Genomic DNA, 18,773 nt, shown 5'->3' with positions numbered 1-18,773 from the left:
CATACTGAATTATCATCTTCCAAAACACATGCATCCAAGACAAAATATTGATAATTACCTTGGGTTCCTCTAGCCTTGAGGGTTGGGCAATCCTTTTTCCAATGCCCAGTCACCTTGCAGTGGAAACATGCTCCTTTGGCTTTCTTAGCAGCGGGTTTTGCAACACCTCCAGCTGGTTTTGCAGTAGTTGTGGCCTTTCCCTTCTTGTTCTTTCTCTTATTCCTCTTGAAGCTCTGCAAGGATGAAGCTAAGTTTTCTTCTCTAGGAGCGACCTCAGTAGCAGCAGCAGCAGGCTTCATGTCCTGTAACGACCCAAAAATTTCTAATAAGGCTTAAGGGCCTTGATTAGTGTGTCGGGAGGGCATAATTGGGTTAAGTGTGATTTAAATGATTAAATGCATGATTATGTAATAAGCATGCTTATATGATTATATGGATATATGAGATGCATGATTATGAGTATTAGGATGCCTGTAGACCTTATTTAGATTATAAGGGCATATTTGTAATTTTGGCCCGTTGAGGGCATAAATGTAATTATTTGCGATAAATTGTTGAGACCACATTATTATGTGGATATATTTGCAGCTGGTGTCTCGAGGCGATCCTATTGAGCAGTTTAGCGAAAATGTCACTGTGGGGATTTATACCCAGCTCGGGGAAGCCTGGGGGTATTTCTGGGAACTTGGGAAAATATATTGGAGATAATTAGGCATCGGGGAAAATAATTGGTGATTAATTAGATGACGGGATTTAAATGGTAAATATTAGGAACACTTGAGGAATTAGCGGGAATTGGGAACAAATGACCAAAATGCCCTTACAGTGTTTAAATACTTGGTTATATTTGGGAGGGCAAAATGGTCTTTTGGTGTTTAAAAAGGGATAAGTATTAATCTGCATTTTAGAGTTAGTGGAAGTTATAGAAAAGGTTAGATGCTGAAGGAAAGAAAGAAAGAAGAAAAAAAAACAGAACATTTAACTCACCTCTTTCTCTTCCACACGGTTTGCCCTAATCCTCACCATTTCTTGTGGATTTTGGAGCTGGAAACTTAGGGAAGGTCTAGGCAAAGTCTTGGGACTTTGATCCTTGGAGTGGCTAGAAGTTCAGCTGGAGTTAGTGTCCAAATTAAGGTAAAGTTTACAGAGTTTGGTCTGGATTTTCTGACTTTGATGAAGTTGTTTCTGAATTTGAGTTTTGGATGGGAATCAAGGGGCTTGAGGTTGGGGATTTGAAGAACTAAAGGCTGGAAGGGCATAGAGACAACATAAGGTCGAATTCTCCCATTAAAGGTAACAATTTCTGGCTTTAAAGTTTTGAATTTTTGGGTTTTCTGGTTAAGTTCTTGAGCTTCAAGCTCAAGCTCAATCTTGATTTTTTGTGTTTGATGGTGCATGTGGCCAAGTTTGATGTTTTTGGGCCATGTTGGATGAGATGTAGTGGATGGTAGGCTTAATTGGAAGTGTGATTGAGGTTTGGAGGGGGTTTATGGAGCTTTGGCTCGGGGAAATTCGAAGGAAAAACTCAGAGGTTTGCTGGTGCTGCTTGTAGCGCTGTAGCTGTAACGCCCTGGATAGCCAAGACCGTTACACTGTGTGTTTATAAAGGTGCAAGACTTGCTAATCAAGTCATTTAATTAAAAACATGTTACTGAAACTATTGTTGAACTGGGGTTAAAAGATTTTGGTCTCAAAAGCTTCATTTCTTATAAATAAAATTTTCTTTACATGGGATCCCAAAAGTAGTAAAGATAAAAGATAGTCTACAAAATTTTAGGATTAAGATACAGTTATTAGCCACTCTAAGGCAAAACAGATAATTAAGCTTTTCTCGTCCCGATCCACTCCTCGGTCGTGGCGGCCGATCAGCTAGTTATGTACATTCAGCCCCGTAGCTCTCCGTCTCAAGATTGGTCCAACTTGCCCTTGCCTTTACCTGCGCCACGTAGCACCCATGAGCCAAGGCCCAGCAAGAAAACGCAATAGCAGAGCACAATCATTAAGCAAACAACCTGACAACTCACACAGTATAAACATATACTCAACAGTTCAGACATTCATGTTGTTCAAGTATTCAACATACCAAGTACATCATCTCATATCATTAATCAATTCACATATGATAACTAGGGTTAGCGCCCTTAGGTCGCACCCTTTATTTACCCCACTGACTCCGGCCCGCTTAAACCGAGCTCAGTGAATATTAAGCTGTCCTCAGCTACTAGTGGCCGAGTCACGCCCTGTGCGCAAGTATTATTTACGGCACCCTTAGGCCGTTTATCACATGTCCCATGGCATAATACCATCTATGACATTATACAGATATAGGGAGCTCTTAGTCCCATCTCAAACACATAACCGGGTGCAGTTTTCTTACCTTTAGATTCGCTAGCTGTGTTCAATCTGATCCTCAAGCACGATCCCGTCTGACCCCTAGCGTACACCTAGTCATAGCCATAAATCAGAATCATCACCAAACCTCAAATCGAAAACCTAGCCTCGGGACCAATCCCGAGCCCTCGGGAAGCCTTAATTCCACCAAACGGGGTGGTGGAATCAAACCCCGAGCCCCCAGGCAAAAACCCTAAGAAATAACCCGAAAACTCCTTTCTGGAAACAGGGTAGCACTACAGCTCCCTAAGGAGAGCGCTATAGCGCTACAAATAGAGCCAAGAGGCCCTGGAACTTTAGGACCTAGCGCTGTAGCGCCCAGTGACTAGCGCTGCAACGCTAGTCACAACACAGCCCAGCACAGCTTTTTCTCCTTCGAATTTTCCCGAGCCAAACCTTCTCAAAACTCAACCAAACCTTAACCAAACTTCAAAAAAAGCCTCCCAACATCCTCAACTCATCCCATAATTCCCAACCACACAAAACTCAATCACATGCACCCTAAATCAAGGAAGTTACCATAGCTGAACCTAGAGCCCAAAAACTCAACAGGAAGAACAACTGGAACCACATAATTCAAGTGATCAAGACCAGAGCTTCTTACCTTAAACAGAGAAGTTCAACCTTAGTCTATCCTCCACTCTTCCCTAGCTTTCACTCCTCAAAGCTTTAGCCTCAACTCCCTAAAATTCCCACCAAAGCTCAGCTCAAAATCCATGTTTACATAAAAAACAGAAACTGAAAACAACCTTTGACCTTACCTCAAGTTGATGGACTACCCTTGCTAACTCCTCAAGGCAAACCAAGGACCCTAGCCTCAAGCTCCTACCCATACTCTCCCTGAATTTTAGCTCCAAACTCCTTGAGGAAATGAGGAAAAAACCTAAACCGAATGGGAGAAGAAATGACCCCTGTTTTCCTTCTTTCTTTTTCTTCTTCTTTTCTTTAACTTCCTTCAGATTCTAGACTTCCCACTAAGGCATAAAGCCAAAACAGCACTTAACTCTTATCCCTTGTAAGCCAAATGACCGCAATACCCTCCCTTTAAAATTTAAGCCATTAATCCTTCCAAGGGCATTCTAGTCATTTATTCCCAATTCCCGCTAATTCCTCGAGTGTCTCTAGTATTTACCGCTTACTTCCTGACACCTAACTAATCACCAATTATATTCCTCAATATCAAAATAAATTCTAATATATTCTATAAATTCCCAAAAATACCGCCAGGCTCGTCCCAAGCCGGGTTTAAATCCCCGCCGTGACTTTTTCGCTAAACCGCTCACTAAGATCGCCTCGAGTCACAGATTACAAATATATCTACATAATAATGTGGTCTTGAAAATTTCTCACAAATATATACAGTTATGCCCTCAACGGGCCAAAATTATGATTATGCCCTTCTAACCTAATCAGGGCCTACATGCATACTAATACACATAGTCATGCATCACAGATATTCAAATAATCATATAACATGCTTTTAATCGTTAAATCACATATAATCCAATTATGCCCTCCCGGCGCACTAATCAAGGCCGTTAAGCCTTATTAGCAAATTTGGGTCGTTACAGTAGCGCTAGCATTAGAGCGCTACAACGCTATGCCTGGTTTCCTGGGGGGGCCTTTGTCTCTGCTTGTAGCGCTGTAGCACCCACCTTGTGGCGCTGTAGCACTGCCCTGCCTCCAGTAGTAGGTTTTGGGTATTTTTCTTAGGGTTTTCGCTTGGGGGCTCGGGGGTCAATTCCACCACCCCGTTTGGTGGAATTAGGCTTCTCGAGGGCTTGGGATTGGTCCCGAAGTTGGGTTACAAAATTGAGATTCAATGATAGTTCTATTTTACGGTTGTGACTAGGCGTACGCTAGGGCTCGGACGAGATCGTGCTCAAAGGTCATTTTCATTAACCAGAGTGCTCGCAATCAAAGGTAAGAAACTGCACCCGGTTATGTGATTATGTTGGGACTAAGAGTTCCTTATGCTTGTATGTGATGTTATAAGATGGTATTATGCCACGAGGACATATGATAAACGGCCTAAGACTGCTGGAATCAACATTTGCACACAGGACGCGGCTCGGCCAATGATAGATGAGGTTAAGTACATAATCACTGAGCTCGGCCTAAGTGAGCCGGAGTCATTGGATAATCAGAGGGTGCGGCCTAAGGGCATCGACCCTGGATATTGTGTGATATGTTTATTGTTGTTTAACTGATGATTGTGACAAGTTTTTTGTCTGGATGACTGATTATTGGCTTGTAAATTGATATCTTTGATTATGTGAGCAATATGACCTGTTGTATATCTGAGTGATGATTTGTGAAATATCTGACTATTGATTATCGTTTATGCTATGTATTATGGCTTTCTTGCTGGGCCTTGGCTCACAGGTGCTACATGGTGCAGGTAAAGGCAAGGGCAAGGTGGACCAATCCTGAGTTGGAGAGCTCTGGGGCTGAATGTACATAGTCAACTGATCGGCCGCCACGGCCGAGGGATGGTACAGGGACAGGAGAACCTAAAATGTCTATTTTTCCCTTAGAGTGGCCAGTAGTTGTATATATCCTGGAATTTTGTAAACTGTCCTTAAACTCTATTTCTTTTGGGATCCCATGTATGAAATGTTTATTTAAATGAAATGTATCTTTTATGACTAAAATATTTTAACCCTGGTTCAATTATAGTTTCAGTAACACGCTTCTAACTAAATGACTTGATTAGCAAGTCTTGCACCTTTATAAACACACAGTGTAACGGCCTTGGTTATCCAGGGTGTTACATGTCCCTTACTTGGTCCACCATTGATACCTTCAAAATTTTGAAGCTCCTTCATGAGTTGAGTCATTCTGTACTTCAGTTTGTTTAGTAAGTAGTTGGTGGTGAATGGAAGAAAATTGGGAGCAAGACTATTCAGAATAAGCCCCACTTAAGTTTCCTCGTCTATGGTGGCTCCGTGCAATTCTGCCTCTAGAAAGTAGTTCGTCATCTTGATGGAGTGATCACAAACATGCATTCCAGGCGCCATCATGCCATTAGCATACTTCTTCGTTGCCTCGAAACGAGCATGTCCAGATTTGTGTCTGAACATTTCCTAAAGTTGCTCCTGATTTCATAGGCAGTTTCGACATCCTCCATCTTTGTCCTTAGCGTGTCTGACATGCTAGCTAGCATGTACGCCTTGACTTTGTTGTTGGTAGCGAGCCAACGCTCGTACTTCTCCCTTGATTCTTTTGAGAAGATAGATCACCAAGGATTTCAGGACAAACTTCAATCATAACAAACTTGGAGTCCTCCAGCTTCCTCCTTAGCGTGTCTGACATGCTAGCTAGCATGTACGCCTTGACTTTGTTGTTGGTAGCGAGCCAACGCTCGTACTTCTCCCTTGATTCTTTTGAAGATAAATCACCAAGGATGTCAAGACAAACTTCAGTCATAACAAACTTGGAGTTGTTGCTGATCAACACAATGTTGATGTTTGACTTCCATTTGGGAAAATTCTCTCCAGTGTAAAGTTCCTTGGAGAGAAGGGAGATAATGGGATTCGACATAGAGTTACAATTATCAATAAGTAGAAATCAATGCGTTGTTTAAAAAACATTTAATCACGTAAATATTCAGAAATAGCTCAAACATATAAAATATGTATAGGTATGTAAAATACTAAAAAATACATATCTACAATTTCTAAGGTATTTTAACTAGCCATGAGTAGATGTGTCTCGGTAGGCGAGAATAAAAAATTCACTTAGTTAAATATAGTAAACATCTCAATTAATAATAGTCTAAAACTATTATTAATAACCTACCTATTCGATCAAAGTCACAAAATCCAATTATTTCGAACTTTATGAGCTAGACCCATGGTTTCGATTATTATAGACTTATTTCTCATAGTCATCGTAAGGATGAGTCTATAAGGGTTTGATCTATAACTATTTATCTTAAGAAATTTAACCTTGTTAAAAGTCCAGTGAACATCATCCGTAGGGAGACGTAATCAAAGCGACATAAGGCCCCACTAAACTCTAACATTGTTAAATTAACGGTGGAGATCGAATTTCAAAAATTAAAGCCCATTGTTTTAATTTAGTGTTTTCCTTGTGAAATTTATAAAACTAGGTTTTTTTATATTATTTAAAATAATTAATAAATCTTAGTATAAGTTTCTTTTGATTATAAAATACTCATTTAAATTTACTTTAAATATTTAGAATTATTGTGTTACTAATCAATTAATTTAGGTTCAAATAGAATTAACCTAATACAATCAAGTCCAACTTAGGTAAATGAGACTTAACAATTTGGGCTTGCATGGAGGAGGGTTGGGTCAAATATTTCGTTCCCACTACAAGGCCCCCTAACTTCCGTATATAACGTAAAAGACAAGAATTTAAACATTCATTTTATTGATCGTTATTCAATTGATTTGATCAAATCTAGTAATGCAAAGCAAATGTGCATTCACAAGTGGAACCACCCACAAGAGAAGAATTTAAACTTTACATGTTCAATTGGGCCCAAATAAAACCTATCAAGATTATGACCCATTTTATTTGACATTTTTGTCATCACTATAAGCTCATCATCTAAGCACAAATTTGCAAAAATGACAATTATAATGATGCATGACATGTTAATTATGGTTCTAGCATACAATCTATATGTTATGTTACTAATTTATGCATGTACACATTTATTACCAAAATAAATTAATATCTAAAAAAATAATTAATTAATCAATTTATGAAATCAATCAATTAATTAATCACAATCAATCTTGAAAATATTAATCCAATTAAAATTAATTCAATTGTAACCATTTGAAAATGTATATTTATTCTCTTTTTAGAAAAAAAAGATATCAAAAAGATAGTTACTTGCACAAAAATATATCATTTATAAAAGAATTACAGATACAAATCCAAAACAAATAATTTTTTTAATTGTCTCACATATAAATAAAATATGTTACCAAATATAATATATATATGTATATACTAGTTAACAAAAAAAAAATATAAACGTGCAACAAGCCCATTCTTTTTTTTTTAATACGTTATATATAAATTATATATTAATCTTTCAAAAAAAAATCAAGTATACTTTTGTTTTTAATTTTATACCTTAAATATATATTATATATATAACTTAAAACATATAAAGATATATATTCATAGGCAAAATAAAAATAAAAAAAATGTGCAATTTTCAAACTTTGATTTCATGTACATAGTTTATGAGTTTTATACAACAAAATAAAACACACATAAACAATCATACGCATACAAAAATCATGAACAATATTCTTTTAGCATCACACATACACAAAACTTAAACATGCAAACAATTATGCTACCATCCAATTAACATATCTAACATGTCAAAAAATCACATACATGTATATAAACATATAAACTAGCAACCATTGACTCTGAATCCAGTTGTAGAATCTCATTTATATAAGTCTATATGCATGCTCCCTATTACACAAAATAACATACAATAAAAAGCATAAATACATGCTTAACTGTGATTTTCATACAGAGATTCGTAAATACAATAATAAAACTATTAGAGTACTTACGAGATGTGTAGCGCAACAATGACTACACCATTGGATTCCCTAACCTTTTGTCCTTGTTGAATGCTAGGTATTGCAAAGAATACAAATCGCTTTGAAATAAGACCACAGTCTTCCAAGTCTTTCTCTAAAATAACCTAGTGTTTGTGTGGGCAAGTCTCAACACATAAGAAGAGAATTCCTAAAGAGAAAACTAAGAGAGAGTGGGCGGCTAGGTATAGAATATTAAGAATGAATTTTTACCTTGTCAAATTCATCTGACATAATGCATTCTATAACACTAGTATATATAGGCAATTAGCTAGGACATAAAATAGATTTTAGTTACCCATTTTATTTTATTTATTTAACAATTATAATTAATTAAATACTTGTCAAAATTAACCAATTATAATTTTGACCTTTTTTTTAATTCATTTTATTAATATTACTACCAATTTATCAATATTAACAAAATTGTCCCAATTGGCTGTAATACTCTCTTTTTTAGACTTTGCAATAAAATCTTCAAAGTTTCTTATATTTCTTTTCTCACAAAATATCAATAAATATTTTTACAATATTTATTTCAATTGAACTAGTCAATATGATATTTTTATAATTAATAATTAAATTAATTATTCAAGACTACTAAGTTCATTTTGAATAGAGATGATATGGGGATCATAGATCCATGAACTCAAGCTCCAATAAGTTACCGTGAGTTTATTTATAACAAATAATCTCACTACCTTATTAATTTCTCGTGACTTCACTATAGACTCAGAATTGCACTCTTGAATTCATAGAATGTTTTACACCAAATGTAAATATGTTATCCATTGTTATAACCATAACCATCATTCAATCCTCTATAGATGATCTACTAATGAGATGGGTGAAAATTACAGTTTTACCCATCATTGGTATTTTATCATTAACACCCACAAAGTTCCTTAAGCTTGAAAATGATATTTCTGTAAATTTAATTACAGAAATGAGTACTATATCATTTAACACTTGAACCAAGCTATAAAGAAATCATTGTTTCATTTTTTAAACAGAAGCTATAGATTTCATATCTATGATAAATACTCCCACTCAATTATACTACCAAATCTCCAATATGTAAGTATGAGCTAGTCCGTAGGGTAAGCTGGTAACGAACAAATCAAAAGACTTGAATAATATAATTAACATAATATTAATAACTCAAAATTAAGATTGAATTGACATATGGTCAACGTTGTGATATGATTAGATTAGATAATAACGAGTCTTACTTATCTTGTCAATAATCAATATCGGTCAAATACAATGTAACAAAATACATCCGATCTTATCTACTTGGTTAATGTCCTGGATATGACATCACACCAGATGTGTAAGTAGATCTTATCGTAGATTACTTAATCAGTAAAAATCCAGTGTACTAATTTAATCTCAGGACAAAATGCTTTTGAGCATATAATTATAATTATAATCCACTGTGACGGAATTACTATAATTGCAACTATACATATGTTCGAGATTTTATAAACGTTTGTATTAATAATAAATAATCATGTAATAAAACATGTAAACAACGCAATTTGATTGAACAAAATGATTTCTACTACTTTATTGATAATGAATGAATTACATAAGAATTGTGGTTTTATAAGGGCATAAAACCCAACAAAAACCGTTCAAATTGGAAGAAAAAAAATACAAAATGGAATTTGACTGCCAGCACCCAAGGCCACGGCCTGGGACATTCCAGGTCACGGGCGTGAGCCTCTGACTCCCAGGTCGTGGCCTGGGCTCTTGGCCGCGGCTTGGAGGCTGTTAGAGCCTCCCAATTTTCCTCATTTTCTCAAAACATCCCAATACATTTCTCACATGATTTTGTAACTTCCATACACTTAATGAGAGTTAAAAAGATATCTTCAACAGCCATATCACATTATGACTCTATAAAATTCAATAAAAAAATGTGTAACTCTTAATCTATATATTATTGGGTGATATTTGGAAGTTACAAATTTGTAACTAAATTTGTAATTCCAAAATATGTTACACTTGGACACACCCATATCCAATTTATAACTCTTAATATTATGTTACAAGGTGTGACAAATCACATTTGTCACACTATTTAATCTAATATTATATAATATAAAATAATATAACATTAAATACTCTCTGTTTTTATACATTCATCCTCTAAATTCTTCCACACGTAAATATATGTTAGCTGGTTTATTTATTATGAAATATATGATTCTGTTTCGTGCCTTTTAAATTAATGAATTATCTATAAAAGTGGTACGTTGTGGTTATAATCAGGATTTTATTAAAACAATAACACAACCTTAATGGGTAGGAGATAGACAGAGATGTTCCTACTTATTTTTGAGTGTGTAAGCATAATTATTAAGGTTAAAGACTTGTGTATTACTGTGGCACCCGTTCATCCAACAACCTTCCAAAAAAAAATAAGGGGAGTTTACATATGTATGCTAAGAATAGTAAATAATGTCAACTTTGTTAATGAAAAAATTATATACCCAATTTCTATTAATTATTATTGTTTCTACCGGATTTCATTTGATGTAATAAAATAATAGAATTCCCCTATATTACTCACATTCATAAAAACTTTTCTTAAATAAATGTATTAACCAAATTACTATATAATATCACTACTTTATTACACAAATATTCCTCCATATCACTGTTTTATTTCACATCTTATATAATATTTGAATCAACATATGAGAATATAAACCATACACAAATCATTATTACATATAGTTTGACTATTAGTAACCAACCTGAAGAGTAGTATAAAGAGTGAAGATCATAAGGTACTACCAACTACGTAGTCTAATATTGAGAAAAACAATCATTTTGGATACCATTTAGTAGCTATGTAATGTTTCTGTTACTTTTATTTTTTATCCAATCTAATACAAAAATTACAGACCTTGCCCATTTTTTATATTTCTTGAAATTGCTTTTAATAATATAATTAGTTATTTGAATAGTATATTACACTTTGATTGTTTGTTGTATATATTTTTATGGTTGTTGTATATATTCATTCACGTAAATCCTATTTGTTATAATGGTTACACCATCCAACTTATTTGGTGTCATATTTTTAATTAGAATATGCTAATACATCAATATCGTTTGATACTCGATATAATTGAATAATTATAATGATATGTTTGTTTAAATTAGTAATAATGTTTGATACTAGTAAGTATATAATTATAAAAATATAATGTTATATACGTCATTTCTACCTTGGTATAGTTTATTAATTATGTCGTTTGATACTAGTAAGTATATAATTTTATGAAAATATATCATTAAGTATATAAATAAATTGATGTGTTTTTAAGTATATAAAATGATGATGATTAAAGGTTTATCTTTATACAAAATAAGAGTAGTTATTTATATGATTTGATATTGATAATAATTAAGTTTATTCAAGTCTCTTATTTGTTTTGTTGTGTATGATATGCAATTGATTTTGTATCAAGTTTTGTTAAGGGAATGATTCCACCATTTTTTTTAGATCCTTGAAAGTAGTATTTTAATAGTGTTCGATTAATGGAATTTTCTACAAGTGCTAAAATGATAGAGCATATGCTTTGATTGTAAGTTAGATACCAAGAGATATATATGTGTATATTACATATAAAAAATAATATAATTTTATGTAAGAATGGAAATTAGTACCATATCATTTGGTTGTAATTTGGATACCAAATGTATATTTGTGTCTTATATACGACCAAGTATATAATTTTAAATAAGAATGAAAATTATATTTTAGAATTTAGTTATGATACCAAATAGTATATTTCAAGCTAGAACACTAATAAAGAAACAAAAGGAAAAAAATGATTTAGACTTATACATAGAATCAACTAAATAAGGAAATATATTATATGTTTGTAATATATTATTAATGAGTCATAAAAGTTAATGTGATGTATTAGTCTTACAATACAAAACAATATATAAGGAAATATATTGAATGTGGTATATTATAAATGTAGTTCTATTAATAAAATGGTCTATGTTAAAAAATTAGTAGGTATAATAAATAGGTAAATAAAATTTAATTGTTTGTTATTTAGATTAATAAATATTATAATATGGGTATATTAAAATATTAGTTTTAAATTAATAATTATTTATATTATATGATTTGTGAGGGCAAATCTTCCAAAAAAAAAAATTAACTTGTTTAAAATTAGAAAGAAAAGGTTTTATTAGTATCGCTTTTAATTGTTGGATTCTAATTCTTTCTGTTTGGTCTTATCGGGTCGTTGGAAGGGCATTTATTAATAAATAATAAATAAAATCCGAAATTTTAGGCTCTGCTCAAATGAAAATATAATTAGGATAACTATTTATTATTTATTTTTATTTTTTTAATAAAATAATTATTTAATATTTGGCCATGAATTTCAACTATTTGGAAAGTTTGATGAAAAAAGTAGAACATGGAATGATTGAGAATGGTGCGGTGAAATAAAACTTAATTTTTAATTGCTCTTTGGATTATTTATACAAATATCTTTTGGTATCTTTTAGTTTAACTATAAATTTTATTGATAAACTTCCAAGTTTGCTTTTTGTTTTTAGTAACTTATGAGCTTGATTTAGTTTTGATACTTTACTAAGATAATTGTAAAGAGTATGTACAATTTGAGTATGTATGTAGTAGCATTACTCTTATGTAATTATCATTTTTTTTCTTTTAAATATTTGATGCAAGAATTATTTGAGCTTCTATTAAAAAAATTCAATTTTTTTTACCAACTCCAACTCTGTTGTTTTAAGTAGGAGATCTGTTTTGTAAATCAACTAACATATAATTCAGAATTTTGAGCTTCTCGTGACAAATGCCAAAATACTCACTCTTCACTCTTGGTTTCACTTTCTTATAGTTGTCACCATAGCATTAAGTTTCATCACCAAAGGCCCCTTACTTCCACTTTCCAAGCTTTCTCCACAATTGTTAAGCAACTTGGATATCAGTTCCAAGCTTCAAAAATGAGGAACAAGGCAAAAAAATTCTCCTTCACCATATGTAAATCAATAAACAATGGGGCATGGTCCAAATTTTTAAATGGCCAAAGTTTTCACCTCAGCTTTTAGGGAAACTCGAAATCCATAATGGGTCGGCAACTATTCTATCTAGCCTTCCTTGATAGGGTCGCCCACACCTTGCCCATTTGACCATGTGAAAAAAGCTCCCACCGCACCAATATTCACACCCTCTTTTGTCAAAAAGAAAATTGTGAAGACATCTTAGAAGCAGTGACATCTTTTCCTTGTATTTTTTCCTGGGACTCCAATACTTTGTTTAAATCTCCTAGTCCTAGGTAGGCCCAAGGCCTTCCTTTAGCATTGACCATGGAAGCTAGCCTACTTCAGAATTCTTTTTCTTTCACTCTTGAATGGTAGACTATAGGTGAAATAGCCATTTCAGCTATGGAAGGAGTAAGTTGGAACTCCTTTAAGTAACATTAATACCAAAAACAGATTTAGAGATGACATTTAAATCCAACGTAGTTTTCCATAACAAACAATGGCCTCTAACTCTCCCTTAATCACTAACTACTTCAACATTTGTAAATTCTTCCTTCTCCAAATAGAACTATTCTCATCAAAATTAAGTTTAGTTTCCATATGGAAAGCAATAGTAGGGTCCTTACGCATCAAGGCTTTTGGGGGGCATTTGTTATCCAGTGTAGGGATGGGATGAGTGGGAATGTGTAGTGCATGTGTTTCACGCAATTTTAATAGGTAATATCAACCGCTTTGAAAATTGAGTTTCAGATTACCCAGTATCTTATGCCCAACCAAAAATCCAAGGCAGCTCTAATCTTAAAACAAATGCCCCCTTAAAACATTTATTACACAAGGTTTTTTTTATGGGGACCGAGGGGGCATGATTTGGCTTGACTTCTCTGCCTTCCCAACACCTAGTATCCGATTGGACTTGGATGAAGAAGAAAACGCTATCAATTTCAAAAGGAGTCTTACTTGTAACTACCACTAGTTATACGGTAGATAATCCATGTGTAGATGTAAAACCCTTCCTCATAAGTTAGTTTGTATTCTTTTTTGGAAAAGATCTCTATGTAGCCTAATGTTTTTCATTGCCAACTTTTTCCTTCTCCACAGGAGAAATCCATGCTACATGAATACTGTAGGATTCTGATACCTCATCTTGTCATTTCGTCGTTGCTCATTAAAGTTGGATTATGTGAGCTAGACAGAGCTTCACTTTAAAGCTTCAACCAATTAGTAATCAGACTTCTCAGTAGTCCAAGTTTATAAAGTCTTTTAGTGGTGATATTTTGTTTATGTGCACATTAATGTATTCATTTAAGTTTTACCATGTTCTACTTTATATACAGAACATAAAATCTCCAAGAACTTCAAAATATGTTAATGGAAAAAACAAAATATAAAGTTATATCCTAAAGGAACTTTAATCAACGTAATTTAATTAAACTACTTGTGTGACTATTTATGAACAAGTTAATGATAAAAATGAGTAATTTGGGTCCAAACAACCCTTAAAAATCTGAGCCTAATGGTTAGCTTCAAGTGTTGATGCTTAGCGTGATAAACCACAATTATTCCTCTCCCTCCTTGCAATCCTTTATACAAATCGTACTATTTGTACCCTCACACGTTTCAATTCTGTTGTCGTAGCAGATGGTAGTGGTGACAAGCTCAGTCACTCCACTCTCATAGCAAAAAAGAATTAATCTTTCATACGTCTTCCGAACCCACCCACTACTTTCCCTCGATTACCCCTGACTTGAGTCGCCATTTTCTTATCAATATAATCTCATTTGAGAAACTTTGCAAGAATACCGTAAAGCTCTCACCCTCCATATCGGGGCCATCTTGCTCTTGGGGCTTCGACTTAAGGAGGAAGACATCTCAAGGAGCCTAAGGATAACTGTTGAGAATATACATTGAACATCTTCCACCGAAGTATGTGAATTGGAAAATAAAACCTGCTTCCCAAGAACATTCCTGAGCAAGCTGTTTGAGATGGTTTTTTGGAACAAAATTCTTCCAAACTAATGTTTTCAACACATTTGTTTGCGACGAAGACTTTGAAAAGCTTGGGGACCCGATGCAGGGTGTGGCTGTTCTAACATGGGAGCCTCCAATACGTGTAGCAAAGTTCATATCAAGCATACAAATCAAAATAGCAAACACCAAAAAAATTGCTGAGTGCACAGTAAGCACAAGCGTATGCTGTAATGATACATATGAAAATGCTGTATAGCTCTATACAATGATGCTTACCATCACTTCATTTTTAAAATTTTGTAATTTCTATCAATCGAAATGAATCAACAACCGACACGCGTAAAAAAAGTAGAGTACTCCTAATACGTTAAAAGTATTAGGACAAATACGTTAAAAGTATTAAATGCCATTTTATAAAATGGAAATGTAGAATCAAAATAACTAGCATCAACCATTCCAAATTCGAAAATCCATATAATGTAACACAAGACCAAGAAAAAACATAGCGCAAAGCAAAATTGAATTGTCAGACAGACAAGACAAAGGTTCACTTTTAATTACTAAACTCAGCTTAAACCCTAAATCCCCTGCTGTTCCTCTTTCCTCTAGCCTTCTCAAACTTTCTTCCCTTCGAGCGAACGTAGGGCTTAGTGTGACTGTGGGGCACACCAGGAGCTGGACCAAAGTGCTTCACTGCTTCACGTGAATTCTTCGGACCTCTTAGAAGAACCTACAGAAATAACACAACAAAAGATTCTTATTATACAATGGTGATTGGAAAAGGAAAAAAAAATTAACCTTCTTAGTGCAATTTTATACATATAACAAAATAACTGCAAGAACACACACACAAGACAACGAGTCACTTGGGGCTCAAGTGGTTAGGTGAGTCAGGGTTTCGAGTTCATATCCAGTAAATTCATCTTACATAAGAGAGAAGTAAAAATGATATGAAGTCAAATACCGTGTTCTGGCCAAGAGGTGCTCTCAAAGCAAGCTGATCAAAGGTGAGGCACTCCCCTCCTGCCTTCTCAATTCTGGCCCTTGCAGTCTCAGTAAACCTTAATGCAGTGACCTTCATTGCCGGAACATCATGAACCCGAATATCATCGGTGACAGTTCCAACAAGCACAGCAACCTTGCCGTCCTATAAATAATGTTGAGGAGCAGTTGATTAATATACAATAACTAAATTCTCAAAAAAAATCACAGATTATCAGGTACATGGCAGCTGAGAGTAGAGTTACCACCTTTCCTTGCATGTAACGGATCAGTCTAGAGAGTGAAAGTGGCGCCTTGTTGACCTTGCTCATAAAAAGACGTTTGAGGATAACTGCATTGAACTTGCTTCCAGTCCTTCGAACAAGAAAGCGATACAACTGATGTAGAAAAAACCAACATCTAGTCAGAACATATTCGCAATGCTTCATACAAACCAATTTGCACAAAACCAAAGAAAGGGGATGTTACAAAAAGAAAACCCAGATCTTTAGAATGAAAACATACTACAAGTTAAAAGAAAACAGCTATAACTAACAGTGTTTTTTCTTTTTGGCCAAAACCAACAAAAGTCCTTTATATCCATATAAAATTACACAATTCTGGAATCTAGATGGTAAACAAAGTGCTAGTTCCCTCAGAATATAACAAAAAAGAATCGTCATACAGTAATCGAAATTAGCATGGCTTATTTAAAGCTCCAACAAGAACATCCCACTCGGGATTTGTTTCTATATTAAAAAAATTTAGTTGTAAATTTAGTTCTATCAAATATTATTAAGCTCAAGTAAAGATGTATAAAAGATACATTCCTAAACCTTAATGAGCTGCTGGGATACACATTTGTCATCATTGCAAAAGACCAACCAGACTTTCAGAATATATATATGAATAAGGTTGGGTACGCAGTCTAAGGTATCGACATTCACAACCCTAATGCCAAATTAGTTTATATAACTCAAAAACCAAGATTTACAAACCAGTCTCATAATGAACCTCGCTCGATATTATTTATAAATGAAAAAAAAACGAAACCACATCAAGCATAGGAGAAATGTAGAGTTAGTACTACAAATAAGTCAGCATCACATTAAGCTTCTTACGTTCTTGTAAGACGTTATCATACATATAACAAGATACAAACACACCCACATAACACACATACAGATCTTTGCAATTTTTCATATAATTACAAACAAAACAAAAAACGCAAGTGGTAGGGTTAAAGGACCTTGACAAGAAGCTTAAGATAAATATCATCGGATTTGGGTGCGGTCCTTTTGGTCTTCTTGGACTTACCTCCTGCAACTAGATCGATACCCTGTTCGACATAGCCAAATCGAAATGATTCAGTTCAAACACAAAGTCATATAAACTGAAATAAGCTCAAACACAGTGGGAGATTTTAGATTTACCATGGTGCTCTAGCTTTGTCGCTGCTCTTCCTCGCCGCCTGCTGCACCTGATGCTGTAATCCAAATGAAAGAAGCTAGGGTTTAACTCTCGAGCCTTTTATTATTATTGCAAGGGCACGGGACAGAAGCGCTTTTTTTTTTAAAAGAACCCCCAAAATATTATATAATTACAAATGAAGGTGTTTTTGTGTATTAGCATTTCTTTTCTACCATGGGCTATGTTTTGTTGGATAGATGGATATGTTTGGTTGGATGGATGGAGAATAAGGAGGATGTAGAAGATAGTGATAATCATTTTATAGTGTTTGATACGAGAGATGGAGTAGTGGAATGATAGATAAGTGTATATTTATGAAATTATTTTTTTAGTCTTATAATTATTTTTTGATAATATATTAATATGGCATAATTATAATTTTAAAAAAATTATTAGGGAGAGTATGAATCCTTTCATTAATGGGAGGTTAAAGATGACTTACTATTCTCTCATCTATCATGTCCTTACTTCAATCCCTCTCACCAAACAAGTGCATTTATAATCTCCTATCATCTCTCTCCCTCCTCTCATCTCCATTCATCCCCTTCTCCCTCCAACCAAACATAGTGTTACACTTCTTTTTGGCCCTTGTATTGTTCCAGATTATCCTATTAGACTCTATGTTTTATTAAAAATCATTTAACAAAACACGTGGTCCAATCAGGTAATTTTTAAAAATATAAGGACTAATTTGGTATTTTTCCTTGTTAATATATTATCATTTTGTTTTTTTATTTTCATTTTATACTAATTTTAAATTTTTATTTATTTAATTTTAATAAATTTTCCATTAAGATAAGCAATTCAGTTCAAGAAGTTACATGATACAAATGAAATTTGGAATAGAGCATTACAAACTATCACACTATCTGACCCTAGAGCCTTTCTAGCTAATTTGTGAGCCAAAAGTATATGTTTCTTTTGGAAGGAAATGACTACACCAAAGAAGGAAGATAATAAAAATATCTTTGATTACATCAGTGAGAGGGGAAATATCAACAACAATTTTAGAATCCATTTTAATATGTAAAATTGGTAGTGGCACATCTGAACACCACTTTAATATGTACAATAAAGCTTGGCTTTCCAAAATGGATGAATGAATTTTTTTTCGAACTGGAATCATAAGGCCAGCTATTATATCTCCTAGATCATTTTTCACAACAACATCAAAACCAATCTTATTATTCTTACAATTAATGGTAGCTTCAACATTACTGGCGGATGAGGGATCCATTGGATTGTTGACCGTGAAACTTTAGACAAAGGTTGTGAAGCATCAAGGTGTTGAACATCTTATATGTCTGC

The 18,773-nt window shown here is 34.0% G+C and overlaps 1 protein-coding gene and 1 non-coding gene across 2 annotated transcripts; both read right to left on the bottom strand.

The window, feature by feature from the left end:
• Positions 1 to 15,400: 15,400 nt before the first annotated feature.
• On the bottom strand, positions 15,401 to 17,596 carry LOC133778051 (large ribosomal subunit protein eL18y). Its single transcript, XM_062217871.1, has 5 exons — positions 17,429 to 17,596; positions 17,245 to 17,334; positions 16,265 to 16,393; positions 15,979 to 16,161; positions 15,401 to 15,744 (listed from the first exon to the last, which is right to left on the bottom strand). Exons 1-5 carry the CDS (start codon positions 17,429 to 17,431, stop codon positions 15,586 to 15,588), a joined length of 564 nt encoding a protein of 187 aa, XP_062073855.1. The 5' UTR covers positions 17,432 to 17,596; the 3' UTR covers positions 15,401 to 15,585.
• LOC133780825 (small nucleolar RNA snoR53Y) lies at positions 16,644 to 16,724 on the bottom strand. Its single transcript, XR_009869637.1, has one exon. It is a non-coding gene; the product is annotated as a small nucleolar RNA snoR53Y (small nucleolar RNA).
• Positions 17,597 to 18,773: the final 1,177 nt, after the last annotated feature.

The sequence above is a fragment of the Humulus lupulus genome, chromosome 5 (assembly GCF_963169125.1).
Source record: "Humulus lupulus chromosome 5, drHumLupu1.1, whole genome shotgun sequence".
In the NCBI taxonomy this organism is placed as follows: domain Eukaryota; kingdom Viridiplantae; phylum Streptophyta; class Magnoliopsida; order Rosales; family Cannabaceae; genus Humulus; species Humulus lupulus.
The sequence above is the reverse complement of the archived record's forward strand: the minus strand, read 5'-3'. Positions and strand labels throughout refer to the sequence as shown.

Bases quoted from the DNA above. Each gene is read 5' to 3' on its own strand.
- LOC133778051 (XM_062217871.1), bottom strand. The intron at 16,162-16,264 runs GTGGTAACTCTA...CATTATTTATAG, and splicing joins TCCGTTACATGCAAGGAAAG to GACGGCAAGGTTGCTGTGCT. The intron at 15,745-15,978 runs GTATTTGACTTC...TTATTTCTGTAG, and splicing joins CACCTCTTGGCCAGAACACG to GTTCTTCTAAGAGGTCCGAA.